Source organism: Physella acuta, unplaced genomic scaffold (genome assembly GCF_028476545.2).
Source record: "Physella acuta isolate Inbredline_101_S28 unplaced genomic scaffold, ASM2847654v3 ptg000074l, whole genome shotgun sequence".
Lineage (NCBI taxonomy): Eukaryota > Metazoa > Mollusca > Gastropoda > Physidae > Physella > Physella acuta.
In genome coordinates, this window is record NW_026731594.1 from 601,783 (window position 1) to 618,897 (window position 17,115).

The following is a 17,115-nucleotide window of genomic DNA, read 5'->3' on the forward strand; positions in this document are numbered from 1 at the left end:
ACCCCACGAGATGAGAACACACATAGATATTGTGTTTCAATTAATTGCTTGTCTTGTTAATCTACAAACTCCTCTAATACAAAAATAATGTTTTAACTTTGTACAAACACACACACACACACACACACACACACATATATATATATATATATATATATATATATATATATATATATATATATATATATATATATATATATATATATATATATATATATATATTAGGCTTCATGTATGTATCACTGGTGGCAATTTAAACAAATGCATAATTAAACATACATGAATACATGGTGTACATTTGAACTACATATATAATGCATTGTATTAATCTGAACATTACATACAATTATTTATATGGGAATATTTTTGTATTCATAATTTTTGATAATATACAAGAATCTGCTGAAATAAATTATATTAATTTAAAAAAAAACAGTTGATTAATGTATGACAGATGCACTAAGTTAAATATTATTGCTCAATGAAAGTTACTGTAATACTTATGAACTGTGATTTTATTATTATTTTGATATAATTATGAGCTTATAATTTCATCATAAATACAAATTGTCAATGTGGTAAAGAAAATTGTATGCAATTAACTAATTTTACATACATTAGTATTTTAATTATGTTGTTTGATATAAATAATTATGGCAAATATGAGGGTTTTGTTTCATTGGCCTAATGTTATCTAATATATTTTATTTATTTGGACTTTATTTTAAACATTGATTTTTTTTAAACAATCAATTTCATCAAAATCAAAATTATCTCAAAATCAGTATATTCTAAAATAAAATATCTTAAAATAATGGCAACTTATACTCTTCATCTTGTCTTTCTGGCGTTGAGAAACCAAAAGCAGATCCTACACAGCATTTTCATAAGTTGTACATGGGGTTTCTTGGTGAATAAACAAGGCAAAACTGTACAGCAGTCTGTGAACACCTGTTAGCTCCTCTGGGACATTCACATGAAGAAATGTTACTTTCATAGCTTTGTTCAAATGTAACTGAAAAGAAACAAAACTATTAAACATTCCAAAAACACTCAATTACAATTTTGGAGTGTAATAATTTATTCACTTAATTTACTGTACATTTTAAGATATTTATATATATATATATATATATATATATATATATATATATATATATATATATATATATATGAATACTTACAGTTACATTTACATTATACATGTTTTTTTTCATGCTTGCACAAGCTAGTAACTGATTCCTTTGTGTAGATATAAAAGACATCACCAGATTTGTAGTGGCATCCCTATTTCTTTACTACATTTAAATTGTCCTTGAAAAATTCTATTAAAGTGGTGATTGCAGCAACCCATAACACCATGTTCATTTACTTGTTATTAATTTTTCTTCAATTTTCATGAAGTTCCATTTACCTGGGAATAAAATATAAAATATTTATGGTTCATCATGTCTGTAATTATATATTTCAAACTATTATACTTATTAAATTTAATATGTAAGTATTATAAGTATATATAATACACAATGATCTATTCTTTCATGTACATTTAACAAAGGATGACAAAAATAAAATCTTTTCACTATGTAAATTGTATGGTTTATGTGTGATCAGGTTGTGCAAGGTACACATTTATTAAATTAATAATCAATGTATATTAGATATATATAATAATATTGTTAAGATTAGTCTTTTTGCTTTTCACAATAATAAGAACAATGCAATCCTGTCAATATTGTGGAAAAAAGCAAAACTGAAGAATAAATAGCTAATTGAATATCACCTTTTTTCATTTTACATGATCACAGTCAACTTTGAGAAAGTAATCTTGATTTTCCCAAGAATTTAAATTGTTACATGTATGTATTATTTTATTATTTGTTTATGATGATGTAATAATTAAGCCATATGATATTGAAATAGTTTCATTTATATGTTAAACATTTTAAATAAATAATTAGAAAATTGAAAATGTTATGTCATTTATTGTAAAGGACCAGTTAGTTATGTCATTTGAAATAGGGATGATTAATGTATTTACACTTATGGGATGGCGTGGCTGAATATTAGAGTGTTTGGCTGCAAGCCCAAAAGTCTAGAGTTCTGATCTCGGTTTGGACTTGTGTCTGTGCCCTGTAGGACGTACCTGAGAACACTCAGCTCTGATGGGTACTTGACATTGGGGAAAGCAAAAAAAGTGGCTGGGCATAGTGCTGACTACATTATCCCTTTATAATGGCAACTTATACTCTTCATCTTGTATTTCCTGGAACTTGTGTAGGCTTCTTTCTAGAGGTCTATATGCACTGATTTAATTCAGGTAATCTGAAAAATAGATGTTCACACAATATTTCTACTCAGAATTTTCTCTTATAATTATAGTTTACATTTTATACATAATCAAAATTTTAAATAAAATTGAATCTAAAACTAGCCATTAAATCTATAACTACTTTAGGTCAATATATATTGAACATTAAGCCTAGATTCTATTACTAAATCTAAACTCTAGATCTAATAATCAGGGTACAAGGCCTACTAAATAAGTGGATATAGATACATTTTGCTACATTCCATATTAGATCTAGATTGTGGGCTAGAGTAATAAGTGTATGTTACAATATTTACTGACACTAAGTCCTAGACAAAATTTCTAAATTACTGTGTAGATTGTTACTACAACTCACACTGACACTAGCAATGCTACAGTCACTCTCTATTACACTAGTGAACTCTACAGTCTACATTTACAACTCTACACACCTTTTAGGCCTTGCCTTAGACCCCACTAGACTAGACAGACTGAGATAGGTAGTACTAGACTAGAGTAACTAGATAGATTAGATAACTTACAACTAGCTCTCTACTCTACAAACACACACTTACACTAGAATCTAAAATCTAGAACTAGAATTCAATCTAGATCTAGACTAGTTATAGTAGTTAGATTCTAGATCTAGATCTAGTAGATTCTAAATCTAATCACTGTACTGAAGTGTACTGTCACTTTTTATTTAGATGGATCAGTAATCAGTATAATTAATAAAGTAATAAAGTAGATATAGGCCTACAGATATTATATATTAAGGATCAGGTAGATTTAGATTTTAGATCTATTTTTTTGGTAATATTCTGTCATCGAACTAGACGGTCTAGATAAGTGTTTACTACTGTTTACTGTTTACCAAATCGTTCAGTAGGAGTAATGTCCCCTGGGGCTAGGCTTGCTAGGTCTTACATTAACTTTAAAAAATAATTAATTTACTTACCGCCACAAAACTTTTCTGTCAGAATTGAATGCAAATACATTACTTCCCAACCGTACGTACACAATAGACTTGAAATTGTGTATATTTGTTGCATATTGGGAGTTCATGATGAGTTTAAAATGTTGAAGCGAAGTCAAGAAACAAGCAGCCGCCATGTTTTTTTTATCAATGGGAATCATGATCACAAAAGTTCATTTAGTTTGGAAAATTTAATCTCTCCCTGGCGGAAGTTTTTCCAAAACTTGGAATGGATTAATGAATTAATATTATTAATTATTTCAAAAAAAAATTTCAATAGTTTATCTTGAATTAAAAAATTCAAAACACGTAAAAATCGATACTTAATATTTTGTTTTAATTTTTGACAGCTAAAACATAATTTTAGCGCTTGCCAATTAATTTATATAATTTTTTGAAAAATAGCATGTTATATAGCAAAATATTACTGCAACACCCTATTAATAACCTAAATAAACAAGTTTTATTTTTTTTTACTTTTATAAATATTTTATGTACTGTCCTTTGTGTATATTTGTGTATACAATGTCGTTAATTATTTGTTTTCAAATACTGAAAACAATTTTAAAAAAAAAGACATGCAGCCTATTTTATTTGAGTATAAACATGTTTAGCTTTGATTTCGCATAACTTGACTTTGTGTTACATTCTTCGGAGGTAAAAATCAATGTGTATTCTATGCACTTAAAATTTTAGTAAAATTTAAAAGGTTACTTTTTAAAAAGTCGACGTATTTTTATTATTAGAAATATATGTATACTAAAAACTGAAAAACATAAATATAAACAAGAAAAAAATAACAACATTGGTCGCTTAAAGAAATGTCTAATACCATTTTAGTGTTTGACTCATAGAAGCATACACATACGCATACGCACACGCATATACACGTACACGTACACGTACACGTACACGTACACGTATACGTACACGTACACGTACACGTACACGTACACGTACACGTACACGTACACGTACACGTACACGTACACGTACACGTACACGTACACGAACACGAACACGTACACCTACACGTACACGAACACGTACACGTACACGTACACGTACACGTACACGTACACGTACACGTACACGTACACGTACACGTACACGTACACGTACACGTACACGTACACGTACACGTACACGTACACGTACACGTACACGTACACGTACACGTACACGTACACGTACACGTACACGTACACGTACACGCACACGTACACGTACACGTACACGTACACGTACACGTACACGTACACGTACACGGACACGGACACGTACACGTACACGTACACGTACACTTACACGTACACATTCAAATACATACACATAAAGATTAGCCCGACGAAAATAACAATCAAACATATGTAGGGCTTTAATGATTTTTAGCGGAATTTCCATTCTGGAGAATTGCGTTTATTAACCCGTCATTTCTGAATGGATGGATGAATGGATGGATGAATGTGTGTCCGCAGCTTTAAGTCGTATCTCCTCCTCAACGAAGTAATATCGATGACTAGTTCCGAAAGCAATTATGTTACGCAAGTTACGAGGATGAACATAGGCCATAAAAATTCCGGGTTTCTTTCATGGATTTCCCGGAAAAGCCAAAAAAACTCGAAAAAATGCAGTTTTTGGCCCATATCTCGGCAACCAGAGCACTTAGCGACTTGAAACATGTACCAATCGATTCCTGCCGTAATTTAGAACAATATTGCCGAAGAAAGTTTTCAAAATATCCTTTCGTTCGGTCACAACAAATTTTTTGAATTAATTAAAATTTGGACCGAATTAGTAGGCATTTTATGCAACCACACCACACGACGTCATCACGTTCAATAGCTGCTCCATCACGTTCAATGGCTGCGACATCACGTTCGGTAGCTGGACGCGCAATGGTTTTTAGTCATGTTACTCTATTGTAAATAAACATGTAAAATACTGAATTTTTTTAAAATAAAAAAACGTTTTAATAACTAACCAATGATTTTAGATAACATAAGGAAATTGCGCTAAAATTGTCACTAGACTTTTTTTAATTACTTGTTTTCTTAGACATTTGACTTACAGTGTCAGTTTGCCTTGCCATGTTCGCTTTAGTAGTATCGTTTTCATCATTGGTTTTTACATCTATTTAAGGTTGCTTACTTATCTATAGATCTAACAAAAATCGTCTTACTACAATTACAATTTTATTTATAAACCCAAAAATCTAAATGTGTAATTAAATGGTGATTTAAGTTTTTTTTTGGTTGAGGGGGTTTGGGATTATACTTAGAGCTGAAATAAATTTGGGATTTAAGAAAAATAATATAATAAACATTATAAGCAGGCAGCTGAAATGATTTGTTGAGAATAATAAGACACATTTATAATAAAACATTCTTCCCTCTCAAAACAATGCCATAATTAGTGGATCGTGATAGATGTTCGTTTTAGCACAGTGGCTTTTTATATTTATAATAATGATTCAGAATATAATTGATATTTTTAGTAGGTCTTGTAATAATAATTATTAAGAAAGTCATTCTTTTTTTAAATGGTAGAGTAGAAGAATATAATTTCCCCACCCCACCCTCCCATGTCTTTTTAAAGAAGAGCAATAAGACATGTAATAATTTGACCCAGAGGCGTAGCGAGGGGGGGGGGGGTCGTGGGGTGCGAACCGCACCGGGTGACACCATTTAATTGGGGTGACACCAAGGTAAAAAATAGTAAAATATATAGAGAAAAATTTGAGGGGGGGGGGGGGGTGTGCAAATCGAAAGTTTGAGGGGGTGCAAATCGAAAGTTTGAGGGGGGTGGGGTGCAAATCAAAAATTGAAAGTTTTTCCCCGGGAAGAGTCGCTACGCCTCTGCGGGGGGGGGGGGGGGGTGACACCATTAAGTGCCGTACCGGGTGACACCCGACCTCGCTACGCCACTGATTTGACCGTCTGCTTATATTTCACGCTACCGTTTATGACTTCTGTTTCTTTTTGTTGAATCATGACTTGATTTTTTTTAAACGAATATCAAGTTCAGTAAAATAAATATTTTTGAAAACAAAAAATACTTTTTTTTGTGTTTGGGTTTTGGGACTTTAAGGATGGACATAATTGTACAGTTAAGTTCCTGGTAACTTATTTTTTTAACCGATAAAATAGTGTGGGAGTGTTGTGTCAAAATGGCATGCCAAGCAATAATGCTGTGATTTCTTTGCGTTTTTTCGTTTTAATAAGTATAATAAATCATTAGAAAATATATGAAATTGTAATGTACGTTGTTGATAATTATGCATTATGTGTTCAGTTATGTCGCAAAAATACACATCCCAAACACTGGATATAAAATGTAATATTTTATTCTAAGCATTAAAAGAGTGTTGTAAATGCATATTATACATCCTAATGTTGCAAGCGAAGGAAGAGGAAAAGAAAACTTGTTATGGACACTTTAACTGACACCCAAGTCAAAAAATCGCAACCTACCCACTTAACTTACCTAGGTAACATTCCTTCAAGACCTTGTTGTACATGAACCCATAACACAACACACCCAGGTAACCTACCCAGGTAACATTCCTTCAAGACGTTGTTGTACATGAACCCATAAAACAACTTATCCAGGTAACATTCCTTCAAGACCTTTGTTGTACATAAACCCATAACACAACTTACCCAGGTAACCTACCCAGGTAACCACCCAAGTAAACAAACAAATCATGGTCCTTTACAGATAGGTTTTTCTTAGAGGCCAGTGCAGGGCCTCGCCGGGCCGCCTAGTAATTGTATTAAAGTTATAGAAAATCAATTGACTTTTTACAACCATGCACATTGGTATTTTATTTGTTGATACAAATTAGAGCGCACCGTTCAGCACCACAGCGTAAATATCAACAAAAGGAAGCTGTTTCCCTAACGCATTGATTTCTTCGCTGTCTTTATTAGGCCTTTCTTTGCCAACTAGATCTAGAATCTACATCTAGATCTAGATCGAGATCGAGATCAAGATTCATAATTCATTAAGTGCAAAAACATTTTAACTTTTTAAGATGGCAAAGTTAAAAAGGACAACGATTACAAACATGACCACTGTGAGTGAGGTAGAAGCAAGACAGGCATGTAACATAGACTTCTTAAAATATAATGCTGATAACAAATCAGAAGACACGTATCAATGGGTTCAGTTACCAAATGAGATTACACTAAAAGTATTCTCTTACCTAGACACAATCGAATTGTTAAGGATGGCGACTGTGTGCACGTCTTGGAGGGATTTGATCCACACTACGCCCAGTTTATGGCGAAACATTCACCTGGAGTTATCCTGTAATTGGAAATCACAGAAAAACAAAAGAACTTTTTTGTGCGCGCAACAATTCGGAATTCACTTCCGGAAATTATCTGTCTCGTGCTCTCACGATCATCAAACTGCCATTTGCAAATTCATGGCTATCGACTTCCGGAAACTTTTACTCAGTCTGCATCAAATGAGTCTAACGTCGATAAAAATAACTGACCTGCAGCTTCAAGGCGCTTTGCTGAGTACTGTAAAAAGTATTACAGAGATTCTAACTCGTATTTTATCCAGGTCTGACAGGCTACAGTGCTTTAAAATGTCGTCCGCGCAGTTTACATTTGAAGAAGGCATCAAGGTTCTAGACACTGTATTTTCTGTGTCCAGGGGAAATGTAGAGACTCTCTACATCGACAGGATTTTTCGAGAGCCCTTGGATGGCTACCTTTCGAAAGAACAAGACAAACTGACCAATGGCATCCTTTCTCTTACTCGCTTGACAAAACTAGGGATCGACTATCTACATCTGACTGATGGTTTTTTGACGGCTCTGTCTAGATCACACGCAGGGCAGCTGAAGAGACTAACAATTGTGGCACAACATTTGCTTTATGATTTTAATAATTATCAAGTTAAGCTGGCGACGAACTCTTGGTTGACTTTGGTAAGCCTACGTTAGACACGCAGAGTTTCTTCCAGGCATCTCTTCGGGTGGGGGCTCCCCCGAAATTTTTTTACCCATCCCCCCCTCCCCCCCCGAACGAAATGAAATTTATATAATTTATATAGAAGATATATACTTTTAACAGTGTCCGCACCCCCCCCCCCCGGAAATTTCAAGTACCCCGCCCCCCCCCACGGAGAAAAAAGTCTGTAAGAAACACTGTAGACACGCCTATGTAATTTGATAGTCTCTTAACCTTAAGTGTGTCGGTAAGCCTGACAATTAAAAAGTTTGACCACTTTATTAATAAAATCATATCACTGACCGTATTTTTTATCCTAATTCATTGATGGTCTAAGTAATGAAATTAAGCACAACCAAGCTAAGTAAATCACTGCAATAGTATTCATTGTTAGGAGAGGATATGTTATAAGAGGCCTAGCGAGGGCGGGGCGGGGGTGCGGACCGCACCGGATAACACAATTTAGGGGGGGGGGGGGGTGACACCAATGCAATAAAATAGCAAAATGCACAATAGAAAAAATTATTTTTGCCAGTTCCATTAATGATTAATTAAAGTTACAGAGTCTTTTAAGTACAAATTCACAATTATTAGAATAGGGTGGGGTGGCACCATGTCGTAAACTTGTTAACTTTATAACTATAAAGAAAACATTACTACATCCAAGACTTTAGATAAACATCGTTATTATTAACACAGCAGCGATTGAAGCTTATACACATACATGTACGCGTATGTGGCATATATTTAAATGAGAGACCAACACACAAACACACACAATAAATAAATAAATAAATAAATATATATATATATATATATATATATATATATATATATATATATATATATATATATATATATATATATATATATATATATATATATATATATATATATATATATATATATATATATATATATATATATATATATATATATATATATATATATATATATATATATATATATATATATATATATATATATATATATATATATATATATATATACTAGCCGTCCCGGCCAGGCGCTGCTCTGGATTCTGTGAAAAACCTTTCTGTTAAAGACCATTACCTGTGTGTTTAGTAATCATCATAAACCCGGCATTGCCCACCCAAACCACAACCAACCAAAACCAAAACAACAAAACGCAAACATAACGCTAACACAATTACAAATACAAACGAAAACAAAAACCTAACAACAAACCCAACTACAACCAAAAACACCAATACAAACACAAAGAAAAACAAACAAAAAAGCAAACGAAAACAAAAACCTAACAACAAACCCAACCACAACCACAAACACAAATACCAACCAAAAACAACACAAAAAAAAAACGAAAAAGCAAACGAAAACAAACCAAATCCAAACGCAAAACCAACCAAAAACACAAATACAAACCCAAAGGAAAAAACACACACAAACACGAAAAAAAAGAACAAAAACGAACCAAATCAAACCGCAACCACTAACGCAAACCCAACCTAAGCACAAAGAAAACATTAACGTGAACATAAACGCAAAGTGCTCACAGTCTAGCCCGGGGCGGAATCGCCTGTTTTAGCTTAATAAACGACTATAGTACCCCAACTTATTCATAGTCTTTTGCACTCACTTAAACGAACGCGCCTGTTTTTATTTAATGAACAATTATAATACTCCAAGCTTATCCGTAAAATACCTACAACATTTGCATTTGATCAATACCCGTTAATTATGTAATTATTTTTTTCCCAACACCTAAACAAAGTAATAAAAAGTAAAGTCTTTTCCACTAATGCAATGGTTTTATAAAGTAATTGTGTTTTCCTAATTTATCAAAGGGAAGTAAGTGCTATAGGACTAAATAAAGATATAATTAGAATTTTTGTAAAAGATGATATTTTTTAAAAACTTGTGTTTAATGAACATGCCGAAAATTATTACTTTCAGTTTGATAAATGAAAATTATTTCCCAAAACTTTCAATATTAATTTTTTAAGTCATAAATTTAGACCATATGGACTTTAATTATCTAACACTTAAATCCATTGAAGATCCACGACAAACATATGTGTTACGTACAGAATTGAGCTATATATATTAGATATATATAATTTATAAATATATATATATATATATATGTATATATCTAATATATAAAGCTCAGTTCTGTAACGTGTGGCAAAAAAGTTTGTCGTTGACACTTCTATGGATTTAAGTGTTAGATTTTTTATCGTGCTCACAGTCTAAATTTACGAGTCAAAAAATTACCATTGAAAGTCTTTAAAAACAATTTTCCTTCTATTTACTTAGAAGAATAATTTTCAATTATGAACACGGCATAAAATTTTTAAAAAGTGTATCGACGTTTATAAAATTTCTAAAATTGTGTCGGAAATGTATTGACTGCACAGTTACTTCCCTTTAATAAAAAAAATTCTTAAGAAGAAAGAATTTACATTTTATTACTTTGTTTTTGGTGTTAAGAAAAAAAAAATAATTACATAATTAGCGGGGATTGATTAAGTGCAATGTCGTTGGGTATTTTTAACACTGCCTTTTATTTATTCTATACACTGAACATACTGTTCAATATTTATTTTTTTTTAAATCAATAACATTTAATAAGCCAGGTCCTACAAATCATATATGTTTATTTCTTTCCATTTACGGATAAGCTTGAAGTATTATCATTTTTGTTCACTAAATTGAAACAGGCGCGTCCGCCGGCGCCCTTGCACGGTTCGATTTGGCACCCTGGGCTATCATGTGAACGCTATGCTGCATAATAAAACAGTGCGATAGACTATGGGTAAGAAAGGTTACTATAGTCTTTAAGTGAATCAAATCCGGGCGTCCTCCGGCACCCCGACAGGATGCTATTTGGCGCCCCGGGCCTTCCGGTGTACGCTATGGTATATACGTTCGCGTGAGTTCAAAAGACTATGAATAAGTTATGTACTATAGTCGTTTACTAAGTTCAATCAGGCGGTGACGTCATGGTGCGTCCTCTGGCGCCCAGACAGGGTGCTATTTGGGGTCCCGGGCCTCCCGTGTTCGGTTTCGCGCCTACGTTCATTAAAGTGAGTGCAAAAGACTATGAATAAGTTGGGGTACTATAGTCGTTTATTAAGCTGAAAGGCGATTCCGCCCCGGGCTAGACTCTGAGCACTGTGCGTTTATGTTCGCGTTAGTGTTTTCTTTGTGTTTAGGTTGGGTTTGCGTTAGTGGTTGCGTTTTGATTTGGTTCGTTTTTGTTCTTTCTTTTTTCGTTTTCGTTTGTGTTTTATTTTCTTTGCGTTTGTGTTTGTATTTGTGTTTGTGGTTGGTTTTGCGTTTGTATTTGGTTTGTTTTCGTTTGTTTTTTCGTTTGTGTTTTTTTCTTTGGGTTTGTGGTTGGTTTTGCATTTGGATTTGGTTTGTTTTCGTTTGCTTTTTCGTTTGTTTTTTTCTTTGTGTTCGTATTGGTGTTTGTGGTTGTGGTTGGGTTAGTTGTTAGGTTTTTGTTTTCGTTTGTATTTGTAATTGTGTTATGTTTGCGTTTTGTTGTTTTGGTTTTGGTTTGGGTGTGCAATGCCGGGTTTATGATGATTACTAAACACACAGGTAATGGTCTTTAACAGAAAGGTTTTTCACAGAAGCCAGAGCAGGGCCTGGCCGGGACGGCTAGTATATATATATATATATATATATATATATGAGTGTGAGTGTATGTATATATATATATATATATATATATATATGTATATATATGTATATATATGTATATATATGTATATATATGTATATATATGTATATATATATATATATATATATATATATATATATATATGTATATATATATATATATATATAAATATATATATATATATATATATATATATATATATATATATATATATATATATATATATATATATATATATTTATATACATATATTATTTATCTGGGGGGGTGACACCATGGGGTGCCGCACCGAGTGACACCCAACCTAGCGACGCAACTGTATCTTATGTGGATGACCATAGAGTACTGCTCGCTGCAAAAAAAAAATCAATGTTTTTAGCGCAATTTCCATACGGACAATTGCGATTATTAACTCGTCATTTCTGGATGTATGAATGGATGGATGGATGTGTGTCCGCAGCTTTAAGTCGTATCTCCTCCTGAACGAAACAATATCGAGGACTAGTTCCAAAGCAAATATGTTAAGCAAGTTCCAAGGATGATTGTGGGCCAAAAAAATTCCCGGAATTCCTTCCTGGATTTCCAGGAAAAGCCAAAAAAACCTCGAACAAATGCAGTTTTTGGTCCATATATCGGCAACAATACCACTTAGCGACTTGAAACATTTACCAATCGATTCCTGCCATAATTTAGAACAATATTGCAGAAGAAAGTTTTCAAAAATATCCTTTCGTTCGGTCACAAAAATTAATTAAGAATTTTTAAATTGAGCATCGTGTAGGCCTAGGATGATATTTTTAATTTAAACTGTTCATCGTGTAGGTTTTTAGCGCAAAAAAATATCCTTTCGTTCGGTCACAAAAAAATTAAAAATTGTTATGGATAACATAAGGAAATTGCGCTTAAATTGTCACTAGACTTTTTATTAACTTGTTTTTACTTTCTCGTATATACGTAGTATAGAGAAAGTATTGTAATCGTGCAAAAAAAAAATCGAGATTTTTACAAATCTCGACGTTTTACACCTCACTGATACGGAAAAACATAATTTTGCAATCTTGTCCGTATGTCTGTGTGTGTGTCTGTGTGTGTGTCTGTCCGTGTGTAAACACGATAACTTGAGTACCGTTACAGCTAGGTTGATGAAATTTCATATATAAGTATTTTATCAAAATCGTAGATCCGTATCAACTTTTGAGCGATTTCCGATAACTGGAAGTGGTACTTTTCCTACTTTGAATTTTTTAAAAGCCTATAACTTGAGTACTATTTCAGATAGATAAATGAAATTTCACATGTAAGTAAAAGATCTAATTCTCTACCGTCTGTAAAATTTTGAGTAATTTCCGTTGACTGGAAGTAGTAATTTACGCTACTTCCGATTTCTCAAAAAACTAATGTAAATTTTAAAAGTACTAATAATATTGCGCACTATTATGCGCTTTTTTTATTTGCGTTCACTTGGTGTGCAATTAATTTGTCTACGAGATTTTATTCTATTTTTAAAACTTTAAGTATTTAAAATGGATTAAAAATCATGTCTATAGCCCGAGTTTCCATCCCCTGTTATTTTATATAAGAATATTCGAGAAAGTTTAGGGGAGATCACTCCCGGTTTATTTTACAATCTGACAATACCAGACAGAATCTTGTCCTGAGCTGAAAATGGCGTTTGTGATAGACGGATTTACCTTAGCACGTATTGGTTCCGTGATGAAGATACTGGATCAGGTTATGCCCATCTACAAGATAAAGATGATGCTTGAGTTGGATTATTATGACGATTTAATTAGCTCACGCTTCAAGAATGTGCTCAACGAAATAACGGCTAACTTCAGGTGGGCGTGAAACAAGATACGTTTTTTTCTAAGTGTGTCTATGTTTGTATGTGTGCTTATATCATTGTGTGTATCTGAGTGTATGTGTTTATGTGTGGATGATTATGGGTGTATATTTTTCTATGTGAGTATGTTATTATAGGCCTATATGTGCCTGTATTTATCTGTGTGTGTATTTATATCATTGACTGTGTTTATTGGTTTGTGACGGCGTGGTCAAATGTTAGAGAGTTTTACTTCAAGCCCGAAGGTCTAGGTTTCGGATCCCGGTTCGGACATGGAAACACCAAGCATGAGTACACCAAGATGTGATAGTACCTAACTTACGTTTGAGAAAGTAAAGCCTGGCCATACCATCCTTGCGAATACCGAGGTCTAAAAAGGAATCTCTACTGTGTCAATCTCTGTCAGTGCGTCGATGTTTGCCTGTGTCTTCGTTCATTTGAGTATATTTTCTTGGGTATCTGTGTATGATCGTGTGAAAGTGTATGTATGTGTGTGAATATGTTAGTGTTTATGCCTGTTACTGTTTTGGGATGCAGTTTAGAGTAGGAACTTAAGTAAGCCGAGCTCTAGGAAACCACTCATCTTTACCAAAACTTGTCTACAGAAATAGTCTGGTCAAGCTTGAAATAGAACATTCGCGCAGAACTGGCCAAATTGATGCAGCTTTTCTAGATCTTGTCCGAAATTGTCAACGTCTGACGTACATAAAGGTAAATTAAATGTAAGATCACTGTACCAGGTAGTCACGAGTTCGAACCCTCGAGAAGATGATGTTCGTAAGATGGGGTGAACAAACCATCTAGAAAACAACGAAATCAAACAGGATTGCATCTCCTTTGGGCGATAGGATTACCAACTCTGGTTTCCTTTCGGCAGCTCCTGCTACCCTGCTAATTCCAAGCTGTACAGGTAACGTCCTGTCCCTTGGGTCTATCAGTTGTGTGGAGAGAGGGGGTCTGATACATGGGCAACATCTGGCTCTTCTCATCCTACTGCCCAGGCTTTGTGCTTGTATTTCCAAAGGGCAATCATCCAATGGTCTGGTAAACTATGGGACCATATTATTACTATACAGGTAATGGAAAAAGCATTGAGAATACGCTCATGCCTGACGCAAAATTGTGAGGCTGAAAATCTGCACCCAAGGTAGAGACTGTAGGTGTTCAAACGATTGCAATGATCTTGAATCAACCACTGTAGGATGCACTTTTTACTACATGGGTCTAACAAACATTTTACCAGCAAACAAACAGAATTGAACTTTATATTAAATATATATATATATATATATATATATATATATATATATATATATATATCCTAAAATATAAATCCCCACGTTCGCACATCTCTCTCTCTCTCTCTTTCTCTGTCCGCAAAAAATTTTCGCCGGACATCACGTCAGAATCGGCAGCGATATATCGAGAACTTTTTACGGACTTTTGTTGAAAAAAATATGTTAGATGTTTTAAATGTATAACCACAATTTTATTTAAAGAAGAAAAATAAAAAATAAAGGCGTATTCGAATGTAGAGAAACAGTATTGTTTATGCAACCGGAAAAGCATTAATACATGTGAAAAAGAACGCATAAAACTGTGACGTCACTATTGCTTATACATTAACTAATGACGTCATCTGCCGTGTTTAGAATGAAAAGAAATGAACTATTTCATTCAAATTTGATTTTGATCTACGTACACTATGAAATGTATACAATACAATTTTTCCGGCCTAAACTCATAAAATTTATTTTATGTATTTGGATTCTAGATCTAGAGATTCTAGATCTAGACTAAATCTAAATCTAAATCTACGCAATAACTAGATCTAGACGTAGACGCTAAGATCTAGATTTAGACTCTAACTTCTCTAAAATCAATTCCAAAAATAAATTTCTATATTAGGACTAAACTATTTCAAGACTTATTTATTTTATACAAAATCTTTGTTTGGAACTGGTTAATTTGGGATAAAAAATTAATTTGAAAGAATATGCATATTCGCGTAAGTTAAGATTTTAAAATACGTGTTTCATTCTCCGTATTTTATAAGGTGGCTAAATAGTGGAGATGTTAGTGTACATTAAACCACGCAGGTGGTGCGGGTTCGAGACACACCAAGTCAACTTGGTTAATGTATTCTTTTTTATTATGCTCGGGCTAAACTTAAAAAAAAAATTCTTTTAGGAATCTAGATCTAGATCTAGATTGTCGGGTGTCCGATAGGGCACTTCCCGGCGCCGCAGGCGCTTCAAATTTGGCAGGATCTTGCCTTGGTGCGACAGAACACGGGGGCCGGTTGGCCGAAAAGTCTACGATGTGGGGGTCAAAACTGACCTCGACTGACCGGTACCTTATATGAGCTATAAATCGAAAAAAAATGTCCACGGAGGAACCTCTTCATAACTCTTGAGGTCGTAGACCGACCTTCGGGCGAATTAATTAAGCATTCAAATTCTCAATGTTTTCGAAAGCCTAAGCGAAGCTGGGCAGCATGCCTAGTATATATATATATATATATATATATATATATGTGTGTGTGTGTGTGTGTGTGTGTAAAGTATATAGTAACCAGTGAGCACCGATTGACAAAAATACAACCTCATGTATAATTAATTATTAAAACATCTCTACCCCCCCCCTTCCCTACCCCATATTTACCATACCACAGGCCACCGCCTACTTCTCTGACCCGGAGACTGAGAGGATTGCCCTTGGGCTGGTACAGGCCAGAAGGCGCCAGCAAGAGATGAGCAGGTTCCAGGAAATGCCCAACAAGCGGGCGAAACTAACCCCGGCCGACGGTCCAGGTTCGGATCCCGCGTAGGCCACAGTACCGGTGAAGCGTCCTTAGAACCAGAACTGACGGGGGTACGCTTAGCGTCCGGACAGGTGCATGATGGTTTTTTAACTCACCTAAAGACACACTTCACACTTTTTTAAGGGAATTGTTACAGATAATTTTCTAAAAATACATGTTTTAAAAAAAAATCACAACAAAAATAAAACATTCACTGTTTTAACAATTGGTAAAGTTTTAGTTTTTTTCTTTAAACTAAATACATACTAAAGTTCAATAGCTGCGCCATCACGTTCACTAAATGACAGATGTACTATAGCACGCAAATATGTCAGTTCATCTGTTTGACCATATGTCTGAACAGCACGTTGTACTTTTTCGTGCCGCATCCTGTATCGCCACATCGGAGGAGAGACTGAATACTGTAATGCCATCCTTCTTAAATGTTATTCGTTCATGCATCACCATCGCCAATCGTGTACCTTTGATTCCAAGTTTCAACTAGAATCAAGCCAAGTTTATACTTTTCGCCACGACC

At 33.9% G+C, this 17,115-nt stretch overlaps 1 protein-coding gene and 1 long non-coding RNA gene across 2 annotated transcripts; one reads left to right on the forward strand and one right to left on the reverse strand.

Annotated features, from left to right (window-relative positions):
- Positions 1 to 515: 515 nt before the first annotated feature.
- LOC131953024 (uncharacterized) lies at positions 516 to 3,436 on the reverse strand. The gene is made up of 4 exons (XR_009388585.1): positions 3,270 to 3,436; positions 2,147 to 2,325; positions 1,185 to 1,414; positions 516 to 1,015 (listed from the first exon to the last, which is right to left on the reverse strand). It is a non-coding gene; the product is annotated as an uncharacterized LOC131953024 (long non-coding RNA).
- Positions 3,437 to 7,171: 3,735 nt separating this feature from the next.
- On the forward strand, positions 7,172 to 16,679 carry LOC131953032 (F-box only protein 39). Its single transcript, XM_059316016.1, has 4 exons — positions 7,172 to 8,232; positions 13,573 to 13,769; positions 14,380 to 14,485; positions 16,449 to 16,679. The coding sequence occupies exons 1-4, from the start codon at positions 7,324 to 7,326 to the stop codon at positions 16,602 to 16,604; spliced, it is 1,368 nt and encodes a 455-aa protein (XP_059171999.1). The 5' UTR covers positions 7,172 to 7,323; the 3' UTR covers positions 16,605 to 16,679.
- The last annotated feature ends 436 nt before the right edge of the window (positions 16,680 to 17,115 follow it).

Coding starts and splice junctions, on each gene's coding strand:
- LOC131953032 (XM_059316016.1), top strand. CDS start 7,324: ATGGCAAAGTTAAAAAGGACAACGATTACAAACATGACCACTGTGAGT. Junction 8,233..13,572: donor CGAACTCTTGGTTGACTTTG/GTAAGCCTACGT, acceptor TGACAATACCAG/ACAGAATCTTGTCCTGAGCT. Junction 13,770..14,379: donor GAAATAACGGCTAACTTCAG/GTGGGCGTGAAA, acceptor ACTTGTCTACAG/AAATAGTCTGGTCAAGCTTG.